A 24,163-nucleotide genomic window follows, 5' to 3' on the forward strand; every position below is an offset into this window, starting at 1 on the left:
CTATTTATGCAAACAAAAAACCTCACAAAGTACTGTATTTTCTTGACATTCATATGTTGAGAGTCCAGGCTTAGGTGATCACCATGTATTTTTTTTTTTTGGTGGCCTTCTCAGTAACTTTCTGATATAAACAAGATTTATAGTTGAAGTCAGGGAGTCTGAGTTTTTTGACAGGGAAGTTTTTATTTTAATCTATTATTGTGAAATAAGATGGTGGCCATTCAAAGTTAAGCACTATCTATTTAAAATCCTTGAGATTACATAAGAATTGAGAGGGAAGGATGATTTTATTTTGATTAGCCGTCTTGAAACTAGATTGAAATAGGCTCCATTGCTTGTAATGTTCAAAGAAGCAAAAAATAGGCTCCGCTAATTCCATTGTTGCAGAACTTTATAATTACACACTGTGCGTGTGTCTTTTTTAAAGTCATACGCACTAAATTTATCAGTAACTTGTCAAGTAATACACAACTGTTACTTGTTTTTTTGTGTTTATATTTATGTGTGATATTTATAAAAATTTTTTAGATGGAAAGGAACGATCTCCACCCCTCACACTGAAAGATCGAGAAGACAGAATGAGGCAGTTCAGAGAACAACAGGAAGGAGAACGATGTAAAAGGTTGCACGAGTTAGAACAATCATTCCTACTGTCCAAAAAATACAGGGAGCAACAGGAAGAAGAACGTCGCAGAAAAATTGAGGACGCACGAGCTCGGGAATTGGAAAGGAGGCAAGCAGTTGAAGAAAGGAAAAGGCAGATTTGGGAAGCAGAACAGGTTAGTTTCAAGAAGAAATAAATATGTTAAGTTTGATAAACGTCTATAATTGTTATAGTCAGGGCCACTCAGAAGCGCGGGGAATGTGATCAACATGCAGGTGGCAAATGTTTGTTTGTTTGTTTGTTATTTGGTTTTTAGGAGCATTAGCAACTAAGGGCATATTGCTCCAGGGATATGCGGTGGTCATTCCCTGACGTTTCCGCATCCTCCGTATTTCGTGATCACGGGCTTGAACTCCGGTCTAATCAAGAAACTTGTGCTATGCACTGCTGCTGCCCACCGGGCTACGGAGGCGCCAGGTGGCAAATGAAAAGGGCGGCAAATACTGTAAAAATTGAAAACCATTGGCATTACCTCACTTGCCCTAAACCACAAGGACTAAGAATCAGTTATTACTATGCTAACCAGAGACACAGCTAAATTGGGGAGCCTTTGATCCTTGCGGTTGACGTTCTGAAACTGAAGGAAGGAACCGTTCCTTAACTAGCCTTTATCCTCTAGTGTTCAGAGAGTGGAATAAACAATGACCAAGCAGAGTAAAGGCCTATACTTCGGTCACTGCAAAGCATGAAGGTTCATTAAATTTATGGTTTGATGTTAATTTGCCATTTTCACAACAATATTCTATCTACCTTTGTCTATTGCTTATGGTCAACAGGACCTGATCTTTTTCGTTGGCCATGAATAATATATTTTATAACCTTTTTATGTATATCTGTTCTGTTTTCGTTTGTGGTGGAAAAATTTATTGCAAAGTTACTTGAAGGGGTAACTTGGGAAGGAAATGAGAGCAGGAAACTAAACAAAAGAATTTAGCAAATCACAGAGATTTTCATTTCCTTTATTGGCAAAGAAAGTTCTGCAGCTGTTGTTAAGCATCATGTATTATTATTTTCCATTTTCATTTTTCAGAGTAAGAAAAACACAGCGTCAACCAGCATGATTGCATTTTTTTCCAACTTGTGATAGAAAGGCTGAAGATTTAAGTTAGTAAATTTATTATTCCAGTTTTCATTAGTTTATTTTACACAATGGACCATTCAGAAATTATAAATGATCCATGAAGTTGGCTATCGTCAAACGTTGTCCAGTTTTGATACTAATACAGTGAAACTTCCCTTTAACGGACAGCCATGGGGAACGAAAATTTGTCCGTTAGAGAGAAGTGTCTGCTAACAAGAAGTCTGAGGGCGAAAAAAAAGAAAGAAAGAAAAATCATTAAACGTTTAATGTAAAATTAAATTAAAATATATACAGATTTTGAACAATATTTTTGTAAATAATATACATACAATTGTTTTATGCATATTATGATTTTATCTTAAGAAAAATACATACAGTAATCACTTATTTTCTTCTGCACCTTCTTCCCGCTGATAATTTTGTTTTCAACATTTGTTTGGAGTGAAGAAACCATCGAAAGTCCTTCAGTATCTTCTTCAGCAGCGAAAAACAGTTTTAAACGATTGATTTGTATGAGCGCTTCTTCTATTTTCATCGGTGGTTCGTCGTTAATATGTTCTTTGACAGAATAACCTCCTTCCATTTCTTCATCCTCATGAGGAATTTCTTGAAAAATATCGATGATAATGTCGTTGATATCTAGAGCACCATCTTCTGTAGTGAGGTTCGAGTCTATATTTTTGTAGCCAGAGTCACTTGTAGCGGAAGTATCGTACATTATCAATAGATGTTGAAGTTCTTGTTCTTCTTGGTGCTCCACATTGCTGTTCACAACTTCAATTTTTGCATTTGAGAAGCCAGACTTTACAAAAGAGTTCACGACAGTTTGTTTTCTAATTGCGTTTACTGAAGAGGAAATCCATTGAATCGCATCTAGGATGCTGTGTTTCTTTGCAAGGTCACTCGCACATGTTACATCGTTCATGTTTGCAATGAGATGCCTTAAAACACGTTTTCTGTAGTGAAGTTTAAAATTTTTTATTATCCCTTGATCCAAGGGCTGACACTCTGCAGATGTGTTTAGTGGCAGAAAAACGATTTGAATGTTGGACAATTCAATCTGCGGGTGAGATGCAGCATTATCCATGAAAAGAATAATTTTTCTGTTTTGACGAATCATGTTTTGGTTAAAGTGACTTATCCATTCGCTCATGATATCTCGTGTCATCCACGCTTTTTTATTAGACTTCCAGTCAACATTCAAAAGATTCAACTTTATGCCCTTGAAACAACGAGGATTTTGTGGTTTTCCTATAACAAGAGGTTGTTCAAAGCCTCCCAGCATATTTGTACACAATAGTACAGTCAAGCGTTCCTTAGAAATTTTTCCGCCCTGGCACTTTTCGTTTTTTAGACTCATTGTTTTTTCAGGAAGATCTATAAAAAACAACCCTATTTCGTCACAGTTGTAAATATCCTTAGCTTCAAAATCACGACATAAATCTTCCAATTTGACGGTCCACTCTGTTACAACCCCCAGTATCAACAGATCCACCTTCACCACTTAATGATTTTCCAAGAAATTTTATGCTGAGTTTTGAACTTGTCTAGCCATCCCACAGAAGCTTTGAACTCATTTACTCCCATAGATTTCACAACCTCCAAAGCCCTTTCCCTAATAATAGGCCCATTAATGGGAATTTTTTTTAGCACATGCGCGACAAAACCACTCATACGTAACATTGTCAATTTGAAGTCCAACAGTTTTCGGGAATGATTTTTGAACCTGATCATTTACGTGTTGCCAAAATTATTTGAGCAGTTCATTTTTTTTTTTTTTTAGGATGTCGCTCACCTGCATCTTTCCAATTTTGAATTTTGCAACGGGATTTCGAACACTATTTTTTTTTGCCGATCATACGCATTAATGAGTTCGACTTTATCTTTTAAAGTTAACGAGAAGACATTGTGCACTTCACACGACACTGAACAAAACTGAAACTCAAAAGACGAAAGGCCAACAAAATCTCCCCTCCTCCCCATGCACACACCGAATTCATCAGAAGTTTTACACGTGCCTTAAAATTCTTGAAAAAGGGTTTAGAACCGCGACGTAAACCTTGATAAAATTCAGAGAATCGGAAATAGAAAATAAATGCATGATTGAGGCAATACATGGAAGAAACGTTCCTAGAAAAAGGGCCGTGAGCTCGCCCGCTGTCCGTTATGGGGGATCAAATTAAGTGCTAATCTAAACGAAACAAGTCAGATTGCCTGTCCGCATCCATTACAGAGAATGTCTGCTAGACAGAAGCTGAAAACACGTTAAAACCAATAGAGGAGAGTTGGGGAATTTGAAAATGTCTGTTGTATAGAGATGTCCGTTAAAGAGAGACGTCCATTAGGAGAAGTTCCACTGTATATGTTACTCATTGCTGTAAATTTATTTATTTATTTTTACTTTTCTTTGTATTTTGCTAAAATTTGACAGAACGATTTGTAATTTTATCACCCTGGTGTCAGTAATTTTTTTTATTGAAAATGTGTTAATATTAATCAATAGATATACAGTATACACTAGATTTTCTGGGACAGATGGTAAAAAAAAATTCTCAGATAATCGATTTCCAGTTAATCCAAAAATACAGTGTCTCCGACATACGTAAGAGATTTGTTCCAGGACTTCTTACTAAGTCGAGTTTTATGTAACTCGGGAATGACTAATAAAATATTGCTACTATATCCCTGATATGCCAAAATTATACCACATAATATCTTCAGAAGAATGAAGAAAAATAGTTATATATTTTTAATTAGTTCAATTAAAAACTTTATCTGGGGAGAGTGGTCAAGTAGCGAGAGTGGCACATAAGTGAAAAAAAACATAAAAGGAAGAAAAAACATTTTATTGTACTGTAAAAACTGATATGTATTTTGTAGCCCTGATTATTATAGTTGACTTCATTGTTGCTGAGCGCTTCACCACTTCTTGTATTCTGTCTTTCTCCTTTATTATGTTCACCATTGCCACTGACAAATCTGAATTCCACGCAATAATTGTTAATGTGACCACATCATAGTATCCAATCAAATTGGTCAGACAAGACAACAGATCAGAGAAGACTTCCCCCTAATGAGTATTTTGCATCTACATTCACACATGAAGAGTTATTCAAGGATGGGAATACCAGAGGTGAACTAAACTCTGGCAGTGAGCTAGATGATTTTGTAATAACTGAAAGGAAAATGGAGGAGAAATTGTTGAAGGTAAACATAAGAAAAGCACCTGGGGTGGATGGGATCTATCTAGTTATATTAAAGGAGGCAGCGACAAAGGAAGTAAGTAAACCCTTAGCCATAATTATGAGAGCTTCCTTGGACTCATTGACTGGGTATCTCCCCTGTAGTTATAGACCTGTTAGTTTAACTTCTAGTAATTATAGACCTGCTAGTTTAACTTCTGTTCCAGGGAAATTAATGGAGGCACTGGTTAAAGAAGCACTGCAGGATCACCTTGACAAGACTTCAGTCATAGCTCGGACACAGCGTGGGTTTGTTAAGGGGAAGTCTTGTCTGACCAATTCGATTGGATACTGTGCTGTGTTCACAAAGCAACTGGATGCAGGGAATGACTTTGATATCATATATTTGGATCTTAGAAAGGCTTTTGATACTGTTGCACATGGAAGACTGCTGCACAAATTGGAGCAGTGCAGCATTGGAGGCAAATTGCTGCTATGGATAAAGGGATGGTTGAGTGGGAGAAGACAGTGGTACTCAATAGACACTGCTCTTCGGGGACTAATGTTATTAGTGGAGTCACTCAGGGTTCAGTGTTGGGTCCATTGTTGTTTTCTGTATTTATAAATGATATTGATGATGGTATATCAGGCTTAATGTCCAAGTTTGCAGATGATACGAAGGTTGGCAGGGCAGGGTTGTTAATGACAGTACGCTGCTGCAACAGGATTTAGAAATGAAGTTTAACATTGAAAAATGTCAAGTACTACATGTGGGAAGCAATAACCCCAGAGTAACGTATCAACTCTGTGGTACTACACTGACAAGGCGCCTCCGTAGCCAGGTGGGAAGGAGCAGCAGTGCGTAGCACACGCTTCTTGATTAGACCGGGGTTCGAGCCCGTCACCACCAAATACGGAGGATGCGGAAAGGTCAGGGAATGACCACCGCATATCCCGGAGCAATATTGGCCTTAGTTGCTAATGCTCCTAAAAACCAAATTACATAAAACATAACATAACTACACTAACAGTGGTAGAGAATGAAAAGGATTGGGGGTAATTGTGCAGGTAGATATGAAGTTTTCTGAGCAGTGCAGATGGTCTGCAAGAGTAGCTCATGGTATCTTGTCAATGATATACAGGAATTTTTCTAGCAGGGATAAAGAGGTGATTATCCCTTTGTATATATGGCAATGGTCAGGTCACACCTTGAGTACTATATACAGGTCTGGAGGCCTCATTTTAAGAAGAATGTAGAGCTGTGTAACAAGTACAGAGAAGGCCAGCAAGATTAGCGAATGGAACAAAGGGTTGCTCTTACAAAGAAAGGCTTCAGTTTTGCAGATTACAGTGTTTGGAGACTAGGCACCTGCGAGGTGATCTAATTGAGGTGTATAAAGCCTTGACTGGTTTGAGCATGCTGAATGCTGATGGTATTCTTCCTGGCACTCTTGCTAAGAATAATCACCTGAGAGCGCATAAATTCAAATTGAGGAAAGACAGTTGTAGGATAGATGTGCAGAAGTTTGCCTTTAGCCAGTGGGTAGTTGATTGGTGGAACAGACTTCCATCTTTTATTGTGGAAGTTGATAACCTAAATAAATTTAAGGCTGATCTGGACAGGTATTTGGAATGAACGGAGGGGTGAAATCGGAGTGTTCTTTTTTTTTGCCTGATGCTGCATAAGCTTGCTTTCTTGCATCGTACGCCTCTAGTAATGCTAATGTTTGGCCATTTTCATACATCCTTATTATTTTTATTTTCTGATCCAGCTCGATCGCTTCCTTTTTCTTGATAGATTTACTAGTACCGCTGACACTTATTCTCTTATTTGGCACCATAATAACAGTCACAATTAAATTTTCTGAAAAGAACTTCACAGGGTTAAGCCAAAAACTCACTATTATCACCACATGCGAGCTCATATTTTACTAAAGCTCATTTCTGGAGGTCACTGCCATAAACAATAAAAACAATTTGCACTTTATGGCTTATTGGGCTTTTCTGTTAGTACAATCTGTTATAAACAGGTAGTAAACTCGATCCTATTGCATTTGCGATAATACTGATAGCTGGAATTCTGTGAGTTTTTTTTTTTGGTGAAATGTGTGTCCCCTTCACTGAAATCTTCAGTCGTGTAAAAAAAAGTATAAATAACAATGTAAGTCTGAAGCTGCGTAAGTCAGGGACACTGAATCGAAAAATGTTCAGCAACCTATGTAAACAGTATGGCGATAGATAAAAAAAAAAAAAATAAAACTTACCACGCACTACCTACATGTCCAATACGATGCTTTCCTTTATTTTTTTACAATATCAGATTTTAAATCTGATAGCTTCCCCTTATTTTTTACAATGCCTCATATGGTTTGGTCACCAACATAATGGTTCCTTGGAGATTTAACAATGCACCATTTTCAAAACTTTTAAATAATTTAAGTTTTTATTTAATTGAAAGCACAACTCTTGTGTTTGCCCATCATTTTTACAATTTCGAAAAAAAAGAAAAAAAAAAAAAAAGTTACTATAAAAAAAAATAAATCCGACATCCCTGCCATAAATAACGAAACAAAATTTGTCCTTTTGTGGTGCAACAGAACACAACAATCAACGCGGCTCAATAAAACAAACTAAACATTTGGTCTAGTGGCAGGTGTGAAGACAGTGGGGGTTGCAAGATAATAGGCATACTAATCTCCCAATGAAGACTTATAATGCTGCTTCTTGTCACTTATTTACAACTGGCAAAACATCTGTTTATAACTATTCTGATTATTACTTGAATTTTATGATTTCTGGTTGATTTTTTTTTTTTTTTTTTAATTTGGAGTCTTTAAGTGTCCCTGTTAATCTGCTTCCAAGTTAATCCAATCCCGGTAAATCGAGGGTCTGCTGTAATATGAATTTCAAAAAGTTTTTTTTTGTTGTCTGCACTTCTTTTCCTTTTGTGCTCAGTGAACAGTAAATGTGCACCTCTGAACAGAGAAGTATGCATTGATTTTTTTTAATCTGTGCAATGTGTCAATTTTGCAGTGATTCTGTAATAAGTGATTTTATTATATCAGTTTTCATAAGTTTACATGATTGACCATTCACAGATTATGAGTAGTCCATGATGTTGGCGATCAAGTTTGTGATAATAAAATATGTTGCTCATTGCTGTAAATTTATTTTATTATTGTTATTTTTTAAATTTTTTTACTATTTTCATTTTGTTACAGTTTGACAGAACTATTTGTAATTTTATTACTCTGATGTCCATACTTTTTTATTTTAAATAATAAAGTAAGTAGACAGTTGTTGGTAGAATTGCCATCCTCCCAGTATTTTTTTTCTCTGTTCGGAAAAAGTAAAAACGAAAATATGTCCAGTATTTTTTAGGAATAATGGGTAATACGAATATTTTAGAAATAATGGGTAATATGAATATTTTAGAATAATGGATATTTGTTATTGAAAAGATGTTGGAGTTATTATTTTGACATAACACAACAACATAACATAAACAAACCAAGAAACATTTTGACAAAATGAGAAAATGCTGAGCCAGAAATTTCACCAAAAAAGGGCTTAGAAAAGAAACCAGACTAACAAACAGGTTCAAAACTGTGTCCCCTCCAAACTGAAGTTCTCAGTGGAGAATATTTATAAATGAGCTGAAAATTATTCTTTTTTAGTGTGAGTTCCCAAGCATGAACACAAAGCCAAAAACCATTCATTTTTGTCACACGTTGACTGTATGACTTATATTATAAATCAGTGGTTCCCAAAGTGGGCTATTTCCTGAGGGGGAAGTGGGATTACTTAGGAGTGCTAAGAAACAAGGGGGTTGCAGGGTTATGCTGGATGAGGTGGGCCCCTCAGAGCACATTGATCGCTTGTTAAGATTGATCAGGCTATCACCTAGGATGAAACACCTTCACTTTATATTTAAAACTGTACTTCTTATCGCTTTTAAAGCTATTTTCTTTGGTCACCTTGTTTGTGTTCATGATTAAGAGTTGTCACAAGGTAGCCAATTACTGGTAATAGCTATTGATTTTTTTACAAATTAGTTACTGTACATCTGTGGTAGGTGAAGGTTTGCGCATTTTTGGTAAGTGGTTATAAATAAATACAGTCAGTCCTCTTATAACACGTGTTTACACTACACGAATTCGATCATACACGATTTATAAATAGGGGAACGATATCTTATGTAACGCGAACCGAATTCGCTTATGCACGATTCGCCTTTGTGTTTACAAGAAATGACAGTTGAACGTGGAATCACCCCAACTAAACGCAACACGATAGGAATGAAGAGAAGATTCTGAAAATGTATTTATGTGTTTTATATCAATAAAAGGGAAACCCATTTCACCATAATAACGTAAAAACCAACACAATTCCAGCTATCGGTATAATCGCAAATGCAATTAGATCGAATTTACTACCAGTTTATAACAGATTCCACTAGCAGAAACGCAACTGGAAACTGTTTTTATTGTTTTATGGTAGTAACCCCTAGAAATGTGCTTTAGTAAAATGTGAGGTGTTAATAGTGTATCTCTTCCTTTACAGTGTTGTTTATTCAGATACTACACACGTGCAGCTTTGTTTATGTGTATCAAGCATGCCTCCTCGTTTTGTAATTGTGCTTTATTCCCTAAAAATGAGTAAAATACTTAAAAGGTGTGAAAAGGAAGTGTCCTACTGTGAAGACACTACAGATTCAGAGAGAAAAAGAAAAGCAATATCGATAAACAGAGGCGGACTGGGTCAAAAATTCTTACCCGGGAAAATTTATAGTGGCCTCATACTATGGTTTATGGCCAAAATAACACTGGTCTCCAGGCCCACCGGGGTTTCCTCGGAAGGCTTATGGCCAATCTGCCTCTGTCGATAGAGAAAAAATATGAAATTGTGAAACGCTTTGAGCGAAATGAATGACCATGTGAAATTAAAGAGCACGTGCTACAGACCTAAATGAGGCAACGCCGAGAATTACAAAGAATGCAGAGAAAATAAAAACAACTTTCATAGCAGGAACAACTCAAAGTGTAATTAAAATCCATTAGATTAAGACACAAAGAATTGGAAGAGATGGAACGGCTGTCATCTGTTTGGATAGAAAATCAAACAAAAAACAAGTTTGCTTACGATAGAAGCAAAAGCATTAGCAATATTTTATTACGTAATAGTCGTAATAAAATGCGTAAGTATTTTATTACGATTATTTATTGTGTTTTGTAATGTTTTGGTTACAAATGTGTGTTCAACTTGGGTGGCCGGCACCTAACCCTATTTTTCCCATAGGGTCTGTTGTTTATATTGCACGATTTTGCATTGCACGAGGGTTTCTAGGAACACAACTATCGTGCTATACGAGGACTGACTGTACAGTCAAATATCTATATAACATAGCGACCTCCAGGGGAATAAGAAAAATGTTCATTATACCAATCGTTCATAACGTCAGCAACAAAATAAGTGCAAGCTCGAACATTTAATGTAATTCTACTAATACAATATTGTATAATCTTATTTATAATATGTACTACAGTAATAAACAAGAAAATTATGATTGTAAATTTTGCATTGAGCATGTTAGTAGAGCATGTTTTAAAAGAGAATTATGAAGGTGCCTGATAGCAGTTATTTCACTTTCACAGTTAGACTGCACTTGCAAAAATCGATGTACAAGTTCTAATCCTTGATGACAATCTTTCACTGAAATTTATTGTTTAACCATAGTAGGTTCCTCATCTTCATCACTACAAATAATTCCAGGAGATTCCATTATGTCTGCAATGAGTTCCTCTTCATTCATTCATATCCTGAAACATTCAATGTTTACATCCACTTCTGCATAGTATTTGAAGCTTAAGTTTTCCTGTAAGGTTAGGTTGATGATACACATGCTGAAATATTTCTTCCCTCTTATCAGACGGTCCATTGCAATTGAGAGAGATAGAAGCATGCGAAACTTCATACATTGCATCATTCAAGGCGGTAAATCCAGCATGTTTGAAGCAGTTGTGATCACTTTTTCATCAACTTTATTCCATGCTGAAACACATAAATGTATTGCTTGCAGGACTTTGATTTCACATTGAATTTTGCTTTCAAACGCAGCACAATTTTGTTTAATAGCATTCTTCGGTAGTTTTTCTTAAAACACTGAATTATGCCTTGACCAAGTGGCCGAAGAACTGATGTCATATATGGTGGTAGGTACTTGACAGTGATTGCAGGTTGTTTACTTGACAGTGAAGGGTGCAGATATCCACTTCTCATTGATCCTGTGATCTAAGTCTCTGATCGATTCCTCATAGATTTGTGATGTCATCCATGCCTTTTGGTTTGCTCGATACATAGTCGGTAATGTCTTCGAACCTTTAAAGCATCAAGGCTTCTGAGGTTTCCCAATGATTAAAAGAGGAAGCTTTTCTGTACTAGACATGTTTGCTGCTGGGAGAATGGTAATCCGTTGTTTGGCCTTTTTTACTTTTTTGTTACCAGATTTGCATTTAAAAATGACAAAATGCTTCAAATATATTGAAGTAATTGACAAGCTTGCAGCCTGACTGTGAGAAATCATTTTGTAAGATTTCCCATGCTCTTTTCTCACAGTGCAGAAATGAAATGAAGGCGAAGGTAAAGAAAGGCAACATGAGAACGACGAGAAACGTCGGATAACTTGTACGGAAAATTAGTTTCCCGATACGGTACTCTAGCACTGCTTGCTCGGTAAACAGACGGTGTTATCGGTCTGGAGCAGCAAAGTTGAGAATGATATTGATTGACAGGTAGGTGTGACAAACGATGTGCTGATTGGTGCATGAACACAACACACGATAACATCGGTTTAGTATCCTGTAACTCAGAAGCACTAATGGTAACTTGTCCTAATCGCCACTTTCCATAATGGTGAAAAATGGTCAGGTTACCTCCACTTGAATCCCATGGGCGCTTGAACTCCTCCCGAAGTGGAGGGGTATCCTAACCTTTTTTCTTTAGAATTACAGTCATATTTAGAAATACATTCATAAAAAAATAAATTTTTTTATGACTTTTTATTTTCTTGTTCAATAATATGAACTAATGGTGAAAAAAAGGTCAGGTTACCTCCACTTAAATCCTATGGGAGCTTAAAGCCTCCTGAAATGGAGGGGTAACTTAACCTTTTTTCTTTAGAATCATGGGTGGACTAGCACATAAATTGTTTATTAACAATATCAATTTTTTATTACTGTACTTTTATTTTTTAAGACACTCTTGCAGATACACGCACATCATAATGTCAATCAACACCTCAATAGCTATTCACTCTATATATATATATATATATATATATTCCAAATATACTAGTGTTAAATTGTAAGATATATATATATATATATAAAAATTATTAAGTGTTACTATTATATAAAAATAAAAACAAAATGTTACATATAGAACTAACCGATTAATGCCATCAAACGATAGAACATCACGTCGGACGTTAGGTATGTCCAATTTATATAAGTTAACGTAATGCAAGTACCTCATCGTTTGAAAATTGATGTAACCATTATCCAACCGTACCTCCAGCTTACATGAAAAATATGCAAAGTTACATAAAAATATATCAAATATTAGATAAATAGCATAAAAAGCCCAACCTGGGAACCCATTTTGTAGGAGACTTTGTCGAGGGCTAAACCCCTACAAAATAAAAACCCAAGTTAGACTGAGCCATCGGTTTCTGTTATCATCTGCCTGTATACCAATTCCAATATCCATAATAATGGATAATACAATTAATTTAGCATTAGGTTGTAGTAAATACTATAAATCAGCATAAAACTGTCCGTCCAAAAAGTGGGTTATGTCTAATCATAATTTGTACGAATACAGACTGGATGATATTTAGCCCTATCATCCAGTCTGTATTCGTACAAATTATGATTAGACATAACCCACTTTTTGGACGGACAGTTTTATGCTGATTTATAGTATTTACTACAACCTAATGCTAAATTAATTGTATTATCCATTATTATGGATATTGGAATTGGTATACAGGCAGATGATAACAGAAACCGATGGCTCAGTCTAACTTGGGTTTTTATTTTGTAGGGGTTTAGCCCTCGACAAAGTCTCCTACAAAATGGGTTCCCAGGTTGGGCTTTTTATGTTATTTATCTAATATTTGATATATTTTTATGTAACTTTGCATATTTTTCATGTAAGCTGGAGGTACGGTTGGATAATGGTTACATCAATTTTCAAACGATGAGGTACTTGCATTACGTTAACTTATATAAATTGGATATATATATATATATATATATATATATATATATATATATATATATAAAAAGAATCTTTCTTTCTTTTCCTATTATTTCCTAACCTAACATTTAAGGTTGGTCACGAAATATAACGAAAAATAAAGAAACCTTTTCCTTTTTTCATAACCAAACCTAAATCAACAATATAGTAAAAATACTTGTGAACTCCAAAAATCTGCTTTTAATAGTGAGAAAAAAAACATAATGAAGAACATAAAATTGAGCAGAACGAAACTTTTATTAATTTAATTTTCATCATCATCCAACGTTTTATTTTCCTTACAAATTTCTTCCATCTTTAAAAGATTCATAGCTACTATTACTTGTTTACTGTTCATCACAAAACTATTATTCACCGTTCTTTACACGTTATAATGCCAACCAATGATTACACAGTAGCTTATCGTCTGTCATGCCCACCACCAATCATTTCATTGTTTGCCATACTTACCTGTCAATCAATATATCCTTCTCGATTTCGGCTCCAGACCAATAACACGTACCGTCTGTTTACCGAGCGAGCAGCGCTAGAGTCCGGTGTCGGGAAACTAATTTTCTGCATAAGTTATCCGACGTTTCTCGTCGTTCTCGTGTTGGCTTTCTTCATCTTAGCCGAAATGAACATTGGCTAGAAGTTAATTTCAGTAGTTAGAGTGTATGTTTATTGGTATGGCTCCAAGAAAGCAGATAGCTTTGCCAGTTGCAGATAAAATTAGAATTTTATTAGGATAAAATTAAGACTGGCATCACCAAAGAGCTCGGCATTCCTAAGAGTGTTCTCTTTTCTATTCTGTAAGATTAAGATCAGAAAAAGATTGAAAATTTAGAGAAATCTGCTGCACCAGATAGGATTTGAGCACAAAAGTCAGTTTCCAGACCTTTAAAAGGTACTTTTCTACATTTATTTCACTACATTTCTCACCTTTAAATGTGTTTTATCCGGTAGCAATTTTAAAAAAGAGTCCACTTTCATCAGCCTTGAAGATGCCATTGTGGTCCTATGTCAGCAAAACATTTTTTAAATGATTTTCCTTTCATAATGGTGAAAAATGGTCAGGTTACCTCCACTTGAATCCCATGGGCGCTTGAACTCCTCCCGAAGTGGAGGTATTCCATTGTAGGTGGTATTCCATTGTAGCCACCACACACTTTTTTGAAAGGCAGGCCATGGAGAGTCTTAAATTTCTGGAACCATCCATCTGAACTTTTAAATTCTTCAATGTCCATTTGATGCTCAAATGATACAGCCTTAGCTTTTAAAAGATTACTATATACAGGAATGTTTTTTGCATGCATCATCATTAACCATTCCAAAAGTACCTTTTCAAGGTCTGGAAACTTTGACTTTTGTGCTCGAATCCTACCCGTTGCAGCAGATTTCTCTAAACTTTCAATCTTTACAGAATAGCGAACAGAGTATTCTTAGGAATGCTGTACTCTTTGGTGAGGTGCCTCCATAGCCAGGTGGGCAGGAGCAGCAGTGCGTAACACATGCTTCTTGATTAGACTGGGGTTCGAGCCTGTGCCCACCAAATGCGGAAAGGTCAGGGAATGACCACACATATCCCCCTGGAGCAATATGGCCTTAGCTGCTAATGCTCCTAAAAAAACAAACAAACAAACAGCTCTTTGGTGATGCCAGTCTTAATTTTATCCTAATAAAATTCTAATTTTATCTGTGATTGGCAAAGCTATCTGCTTTCTTGGAGCCATACCAATAAACATACACTCTAACTAATGAAATGAACTTCTAGCTAATGTTCATTTCATTTCTGCACTGTGAGAAAAGAGCATGGGAAATCTTATGAAATGATTTCTCACAGTCAGGCTGCAAGCTTGTCAATCACTTCAATATATTTGAAGCATTTTGTCATTTTTAAATGCGAATGTGGTAACAAAAAAGTAAAAATTCAGATTAAGAGGTTGAAATTTATGGTCATTATAGAGAAATCCTTTTATTTTCAGTGTTGTTATACTGAATGTAAAATAGCAGTAGAGTAATGAGGAATTAGTTAGGTCAACCACATAGGACATTATAACTAGTATCATTTCATTAAGCCCCCCGATGTGGGCACCTGTACGTACGTGGTGAGGGGACCTCCCAGTGATGCTGCTGGTTTTCCAGATTAGCATCACTGGGATCTAACGCCCATACCTTGGTTCCAGGGTTACATCGTTGGAATCCGGCGTGTGCATCCGTGCGTCTCGACCCGTGGAATTTGGAAAGGGTGATCCTGGTGGTTGAGGGGCCCAGCCTTAATACACCACTTTGGCCCCTGCTTCAACAAGGCGGGTGGTTCCGGACTGGCCTGACTGGGATCAATTGGCGGGTGGTTCTTACTGCTAGGGTCAACTGTGTTCCAATAAGTCTCCCTCCCTTTGGTCCTGGGACGGGATCAAGGCTTATTGGAAACGTGGGTATGGTGCCTCTAAGCTAACTTGGTGTCCCATTCGTGTACACAGTACCTGCTAGTTCACGAGTGGGCGTCCCCTTGTAGGGCTCCGTGGTGGGTGAGGTACTTAGGCCATCTGAAATTTTTATCTTACTCCTATGAGTAATTTAAATCCCTCTTCTTCTGGGGCCCCAACAAGGCCCCTACCTAATCGAGACGATGACATAGAAAACACCTCTGCAAAAAAGAGCCAGGACTGAGGATACGCCACCACCATCAGTGACACCGCTTTTCCTCATTCTCCATTCCACCAGAGAGCAGTCAATTGGAAAGATGTCACCCTTCTTTATCCAGAAAGGATTAGCAGGGTTGGCAGGTTCACCAAAATCTGTTAAACGACTGCGTTCTGGCGACCTTTTGATTGAAGCCTCCAGCACAAAACAAGCTGAAAAAATCTTTAACTCTACATCCATAGGGGGAATACCTATCACCGTAACCTCCCAAAAAACTCTGAATTCTTCACAAGGTGTTATATCAGAGTGGGACCTTCTTCATGTTTCTGAAGAAGAGATCTGCTCTGAATTAAAAGACCAAGGAGTGACAGCTGTCAAGAGAATATTGATACGGAAGGATGGGAATCTCGTCCCTACCCGAGTTCTTATCCTCACGTTCAACACCCCACGGCCTCCAAGTTCCATCAAGGCAGGCTATCTAAACTGCACAGTGAGGATTTATATCCCAAACCCACTGCGGTGTTTTAGATACCAAAAATACAGCCACTCACAAACATCTTGTCGTGGTAACCCTGCATGTGCTTGATGTGGTGTTAAAGACCACAAGAGAGCAAGGAATGTTCAGCTCCAAAACCGACCTGCGTCAACTGCCAAGGAGAGCACCCCGCCTACTCTAGAGCATGCCAGCGGTGGAAGGATGAAAAAGAAATCCAAAAATTGAAAACAGAGCTGAATATCTCCTACCCAGAGGCCAGAAAACGTATCCAACCAATAAATAGCGGGAAACCTTCATATGCTTAGAAGGTTTCTGCTAAGTGCACTATCGGGACACAAACTGAGATGACTGTACCACCAAGAGAGTCATTCACTCCGATTGCAAGCTGTTTATTGAGTTCACAAAAGTCCACCAAAAAAAACACAATTGGCTGCCACTCCTATACCTGTACCTCCTAGCGTTCCACCACTACCAAAACCAAGTGGTAAAGAGCCAACAGTAATAACAGAAACAATGGATGTAGAGAACAAGGAGGTACCGGATGAGTCAGTCTTGGAACTCTTTGCGGAGGAAGAAATGGACACGGGACAGCGTCCATTCTTCGCCAAAAAAGATAAATCCAAGACTGACAAAAGTAAGCCCTCAGCACCTCGGAAGCCGCCTGATGGACCCACCAAGCCAAAATAATGGCTAAATTCCTACAATGGAATCGTCATGGATTCCGGCGAAATGCAGATGACATCAAGGCACTCCTGCAAAAGCACGAGCCAGTTTGCTTTTGCTTGCAGGAGACTTATCTAAAGGCAAATGATAACCCCACCATGCGTAACATAACATTTTTTCGTAAGGACAGAAGTGCGGATGGTCCTGCTCATGGAGAAGTGGCTATCCTTGTGGGCAACCAGACCCCAGTTCAGCCCTTGCTAATTACAACTAGCATAGAGGCTGTTGCAATTCGCCTTACAGTGGGATTTTTATTAATTGTGTGCTCTATTTATTTGCCACCTGGGACTGACATCTCCCAGGAAGACCTTGATGATCTTGTAAAGCAGTTGCCTCCCCCTTTCTTACTTCTCGGGGATTTTAATGGACATAACACCCTGTGGGGTAGTGCTAACATCAATGGAAGGGGACGAATCATAGAGCATATGCTAAATGACAATGACCTTTCCCTTCTAAATACTGGAACAAATTCCTTCTTCCACATGCCTACCCGTACATTTTCTGCCATTGATCTCTCTATCTGCTCCCCTTCACTCACTTGGGAAGTAGAGGAGAACCCATATGGAAGTGATCACTTCCCTGTGATAACCTCGTTATACAGTGCAAGACTGTGTCTTCCTTTCAGGTTACCACGGTGGAAGATTGATCAGGCTGACTGGTCTGCCTTCCAACATCAGGCAAATTTTGACCTCAGTACCGTCAGTCAGGAGCCTATCAATGATACACTAACGTACATCACAGAAATTATCGTCCAAGCAGCTGCGAATGCTGTTCCAAAAACATCTGCTCGGTTTCCACCATTTCCCAAACCTTGGTGGAATTCACAATGCACAGCAGCAAAAAAGGCTCAAAACAAAGCGTGGGATATATTCCGCCAATATCCTACCACGACCAACCTTATAGCCTTCAAACGCGCACGAGCTAAAGCACACTACATCCGCCGTCAGAGTCAAAAGGAATCGTGGATCCGTTTTACTTCATCAATTACTCAGTCCACTAGTACTAAGTTGGTCTGGGATAAAATCTGGAAAACGAAGGGAAAATATACATCCCACCCTTCTTCAATCCTAGATTATAATGGATGCACTATTGCAGATCCAACTGCAATAGCCAATTCTCTTAGGGGAAACATTCTCTAACATCTCTGCAACATCTTCGTATTCCCCAGAGTTCCTTGTCCTGAAACATAAAATTGAAAAACAGGCTCTTAATTTAAAGTCTAAGAGCCTTTATTCCTACAATGGAGCATTCACTATAGAGGAACTGAAAAGAGCCCACACTCTTTCCAAAGCAAGTGCTGTTGGACCAGATGGCATCCATTATGAAATGATTAAGCATCTTTCACCAAAATCTATGGATTATCTGCTCCTTCTATATAACAGAATCTTTACTGAAGGGCAGTTTCCGGATTCCTGGCGCAAGGCAATCATTCTTGCCTTTGCTAAGCCAGGAAAGGATCCAAAAGTCACTACTAACTATCGTCCTATTGCTCTGACTAGTTGTCTGTGCAAAATCCTGGAGAGAAAGGTAAATTTTCGTTTAATCTGGTATTTAGAATCAAATGCCCTTCTCTCCAATATCCAGTGCGGCTTCCGAAGGAACCGGTCCACTTTGGACCATCTTATTACACTGGAAACATCCATCCGGGGTGCTTTCCTAAAATGTGAACATTTAGTGTCTGTATTCTTTGACAAGGTATGACACAACTTGGAGATTTGGCATCTTAAAAGATTTGCATAACCTTGGTCTTAAAGGGCAACTCCTCATTTTTATTAAAAAAATTTTAGCCAATCGATCTTTCCAAGTTCGTGTGGGATCCTCACTCTCTCGTTCCTTCACCCAAGAGGAGAGAGTACCACAAGGATCAGTCTTAAGTGTCACGCTTTTTGCCATCAAAGTAAATTCCATCACAGAACAACTTCCTCCAACTGTAAACAATGCCCTCTATGTTGATGACTTTAGCATATTTTGTCAGTCATGCAATATGAGGGTTATTGAAAGACAACTGCAAAAAGCCATTGATCGCCTTAATTCCTGGGCGCTTGCTAATGGCTTCAGGTTCTCGCCGGAGAAGACCATTTGCGTACATTTTTGTCATAAGCATAATCTTCATCCTGAACCTGAATTAAGGCTCGGGCAAAATGCTATTCTAGTAGCGGCAGACACAAAATTCTTGGGACTCGTATTTGATAAAAAGCTGACCTTTCTGGATCACATCTGTCAACTCTGCACAAAGTGCATAAGAGGGCTAAATATTCTGCACTCCTCTACATCTTGGGATGCGGATCGATGCACCCTACTACGCATCTACCTTGCACTTGTACGATCCAGACTAGATTACGAGTCCCTGGTATACAATTCGGCCAGAGACAGTGTACTTCAATGGCTGGATCCTGTCCATCATCAGGCTCTCCGTATCGCTACTGGAGCATTTCGAACTTCTCCTGTCCAGAGCTTATACGTCGAAGCAAACGAACCACCGTTATCACTTCGACGTAAGCAGTTGTCTCTAAAGTACGCTTTAAAACTGAAATCCCTGCCAGACCATCCTACGTGGCCATTCGTTTTTGAGCCACGATGGGAAAATTTGTAGAACACCCGTAAGACTGCCAATCGTCCTTTTGGTATTTGTCTCCAAGATCTACTCAAAGAACTTAATATCAAGGTAGACAAGGTTGCCCATACCCCAAAGCAACCCCTTCCACCCTGGCATGCTCATGTTCCAACATGTGACTTCTCCCTTAGAAATTGGGGAAAGTCGGACACTCCATCATCTGTCTACCTGCAGCTTTATTCGGCACACCGAACTGAACATTCTGACTTCGCGCCAGTTTACACAGACGGTTCGAAGTCAGAATCATATGTGGGCTCTTCTGCTGTCTTTACAGACACCACTACATCGGAGCAGATTTCCTCTGAATGCAGCATATTTACTGCAGAGCTGCATGCTATAGAGATAGCCTTGGATCACATTAGTAAATGCCAATACCAGCGGTTCATTTTATATTCCGACTCTCTCTCAGCGTGTTACAGGCTTTAATAACCGTGAGATATAATTCTCATCCAGTTCTGTCTAGCATTCAGCAGAAGATTCACTTCCTCCGTGAACGTGAATATGATATCCGCTTCTGCTGGATTCCTAGCCACGTTGGGATTAGGGGAAATGATTTGGCTGACACCGCAGCCAAATCAGCAATTCCCAATAATAATCGCTGCCTGTCAGTCCCCTATACAGACTATAGGCAAATAATACACCAAGAGATACACTCCCAATGGCAGGATTCGTGGAATAGACAGACTACGAATAAATTATATCGTATAAAGCCTGTAATTGAACCGTGGCAGTCTAGTCTGCGCAGGAATCATAAGGAGGAAGTTGTTCTTGCCCGGACCCGCATAGGACATAGTCATTTGACTCATTCGTTTTTGCTGAGGGCTGATGACCCTCCTATGTGTGAGTCCTGTGGCACAATTTTAACAATCAGACATTTTAATCGATTGTTGAGATTTTAGCAATATCCGTTTTACTGCTTTTAACCATCTGACTGAGCCGTATACACTCAGTCAGATTTTATCCGACAATGACAATGTGTCTGCTGTTTTTAGCTTTTTTAAATCAATAAAGGTTTTTACTTGTATTTAAAATTTATATGTTATTGTTATTTCTTTATTGATTTATCTTTTTTACATTTTATACCTTTGTTATTTTATATTTTGACATGGTGACCTAAGTAATTAGGTCAGTGAAATTTAAATTTTTATAATCACCTGGTTTTGGCACATTATAGCCTTAGTTGCTAATACACCAATAAAACCCAAGAACCAACCAACCTTCATCAAGCTTCATCGCATTAAAGATTTATTGAACAGTGAAGTATTTTACTAAATGTAGTATTAAGATTCTTCCTAAATGACTCCTCAGACTTTGAAAAGCTAGTATCACTGGATTAAGTTCATCAGTTTTGTTGAATTAATTAAATTAAAAAGTTTTAATTGGATTTTGAATCAGTATGCAATTAATTATTACTGTTTTGAATTTTATTGTGTTATTGTCTTTCTTAGTGTGTCGTGCTAACTGCTAGTCTGAATAATGCTTTTATAAGGTAGGATAGTGGACACTGGAGATGAGTATATGGAACCAAAGGGGCAGTGGCCGAAAACGTTTGGGAGCCACTGTTATAAAATGCATAACAAAATAAAAAAAACACTTGAGATCATATGTAATAAAAATAATATGGTTATATTCAGTAAATCACAAAACTTTTGTAGTATTACAGATTTCCAAGTCTCTTTTCTAGAGGGTAAACAAACTTTTAGCTTAAAGTAGGCTGTGAATTAATTTAAATATTGATTACGAATTATCACAACCTTCCATCTGGTCAACAAGCAATTGTTAATTATAGATTCTGTCAGTGTTGATCCACTAGTGATATATTGGCTAATGTGAATTAAATCGGTGGAACAGTTTGGTGACATTTAAGCAGCTTCTCAACATTTCTAAGGCTTTTTATTGTGTTTAGCATAAAGGGCTTCTAAACGGTCCTATCTTATATGTTTTCAACTGTTTTTTACAATTAGTTATCCAGTTTTCTCTCTGTTGTAATGACATGTGAATATACCATTAAAATCAGTTATAAATGCCAGGAATGAGATATAGTCCTTAATCATATGATTGAACAGCTTTATCTCAGGCAATATCTCTGATTCAGATCTATCAGGCAATGGTTTTCTGTGTGGTAAATTGGAAACTGGAAAGGTAAATATTTAGGTAGATATATTACCTGGTATATCTTAATAAAAATATATTTAGTTAAATTTAAAATTAGTACATTACTTATTAAACTGCTCTAACTGCAATATAATAATAAGTTGTATTATAATTTTTTTTTACAGTAAAATATAATAATTACTCTTACAGTTAAAATAATCCATGGATTGTCATTAAATTGCATTCAGTAATATCAGTAAATACTTGTGTATTTATGAATTTATCATCATTATTGACACTAATGACAGTACACTGCTGCAACAGGATCTAGAAAAGTTGAGCAGATGGGCTGAGAGGTGGCAAATGAAGTTTAACCTAGACAGATTTAAAGTACTACATATGGGAAGCAGTAATCCCAGAGTAACGTATCAACACTGTGGTACCACACTGACAGTGGTAGAGAACGAAAAGGACCTGGGAGTAATTGTGCAGGCAGATATGAAGTTTTCTGGACAGCACAGACAGTCTGCAAGTGTAGCTCATGGTGGTGTCTTGTCAATGCTATACAGGAATTTTTCTAGCAGGGATAAGGAGGTAATTATCCCCTTGCATAAGGCAATGGTCAGGCCACACCTTGAGTACTGTATACAGGTCTGGAGGCCCCATTTTAAGAAGGATGTAGAGCTGTTGAAACGAGTACAGAGAAGAGCAACAAGATTAGTGAATGGAACAAAGGGTTGCTCTTATGAAGAAAGGCTTAAGTTTTGCAGATTACAATGCCTGGAGACTAGGCACCTGTGAGGTGATCTGATTGAGGTGTATAAAGCCTTGAATGGTTTGAGCATGCTCAATGCTGATGGTGTTCTTCCTGGCACTCTTGCTAAGAATAATCACCTGAGAGGCATTCAAATTGAGGAAAGACAGTTGTAGGATAGATGTGTGGAAGTTTGCCTTTAGCCAGCGGGTGGTTGATTGCTGGAACAAACTTCCATCTGTCGTTGTAGAAGTCGATAGCTTAAATAGATTCAAGGCAGAACTTGACAAACATTTGGAGTGAGTGGTGAAATAAGGGTTTTTTTTTTTTTTTTGGCTGATGCTATATGAGCTTGCTTTCTTGCATCATGTGCCTTTGCTAATGCTAATTAAAATAAAATATTTAGTGTGAGAGAGAGAGAGAGAGATATGATCTCTACCCATACAGTAATAGACTCCTCTACTGTTCTCTGGAGCTTTCAAAACTCACACCACACTTATTCTATGTACCTTGTCTTGGTCAGGCTCTAGTAACACTGACTGTCTTCAATCCACTTCTGATAAGAAGCATAAAGCCACCCCTATGTAATCCCCTCCCCTCTCTGTCTTGAACACACTATAATCACTGTAGTGAAATTTCTTGTCAATAATCTCAGGGTGGTACCATGTCCCAGTTAGTCCTATAGTATCGTTTTAAAAGACTTGACAGCTGAGGTTATTCCATTCTGTTATAACACTTCTGGTATTACTATATAAACAAGTTATATTTTCAATTTTTATTACCCTTATGCATATATTACACGTGCTTAAGTAGTTTTATTGGTTGATATGTCTCTTACTTTGTCTCTTCCTATTCATGTTTTTTTTTTTATATAATTTTTTTTTATATATTTTATTTTGCTTGTTCAGCAGAAGCCTAGTGCTTTCTTGCAGTACATGGCTAATACTAATGTGTTATGTGAATGCTGATCAGAAAAGTTATGACTATTTATTATAATAGAAGTAGTGGAGATAGGGTATATCTAAGATGTTGAGTAAGCATATGCGAGGGGTCACAACATTATCAATTTGACGCACTTCATTTCTCTACCGAACTGTTAATAGAAATCCCCTAAATTTGTATATGCATATCATAATATTACCATACAGTTTGCAAATGCTTATAAACATTTCTTCATAAAACATAGGACGATTGTATTCTTTATTTCGTAATAATGTATAAAACTTTTTTAGGAAAGAAAAGAAGCAATACTCAGAAGAAATTTAGAACGTGAAGCTCGAATCGAAGCCCGCCGTAATGCACAGCGGAATTCACTATCTTTTGCCTTTGGAAGTTCTACTCCAAGGAGTTTTGATCTTGATATTCCAGCATATGGACCAAGCCGTAGTGTTACTCAAGGTTCGTTACTTTGTAGCACAAATGCTGCACGGCATTCTGAGGAAAAGGAATTAGTTCCTAATTCTAAACGAGCTACATCAGCAGGTAGTTTGGACCGTAAAGCAGGTAATGTAATTAATATTGCTTTTATAGGTTGATTTTTAACCATAGGAATAATATTTATATATAATTTATTGTACATGTCATGTTATAATTTTTTTACGCTCATTTGTA

The 24,163-nt window shown here is 37.5% G+C and overlaps 1 protein-coding gene across 6 annotated transcripts in view; it reads left to right on the forward strand.

Moving 5' to 3' along the window:
- Window positions 1-24,163, forward strand: part of LOC150081387 (uncharacterized) — a 325,542-nt gene that overhangs the window by 141,732 nt on the left and 159,647 nt on the right. For all 6 annotated transcript variants that reach the window (XM_090379754.1, XM_090379758.1, XM_090379759.1 and 3 more), the window contains 2 exons: window positions 529-779; window positions 23,785-24,055. In XM_090379754.1, coding sequence (XP_090235880.1) covers window positions 529-779; window positions 23,785-24,055 — 522 coding nt within the window. The remainder of the gene's footprint in view (window positions 1-528; window positions 780-23,784; window positions 24,056-24,163) is intronic.

This window comes from Mastigoproctus giganteus, chromosome 8, assembly GCF_048544385.1.
Source record: "Mastigoproctus giganteus isolate SK-2022 chromosome 8, ASM4854438v1, whole genome shotgun sequence".
Lineage (NCBI taxonomy): Eukaryota > Metazoa > Arthropoda > Arachnida > Uropygi > Thelyphonidae > Mastigoproctus > Mastigoproctus giganteus.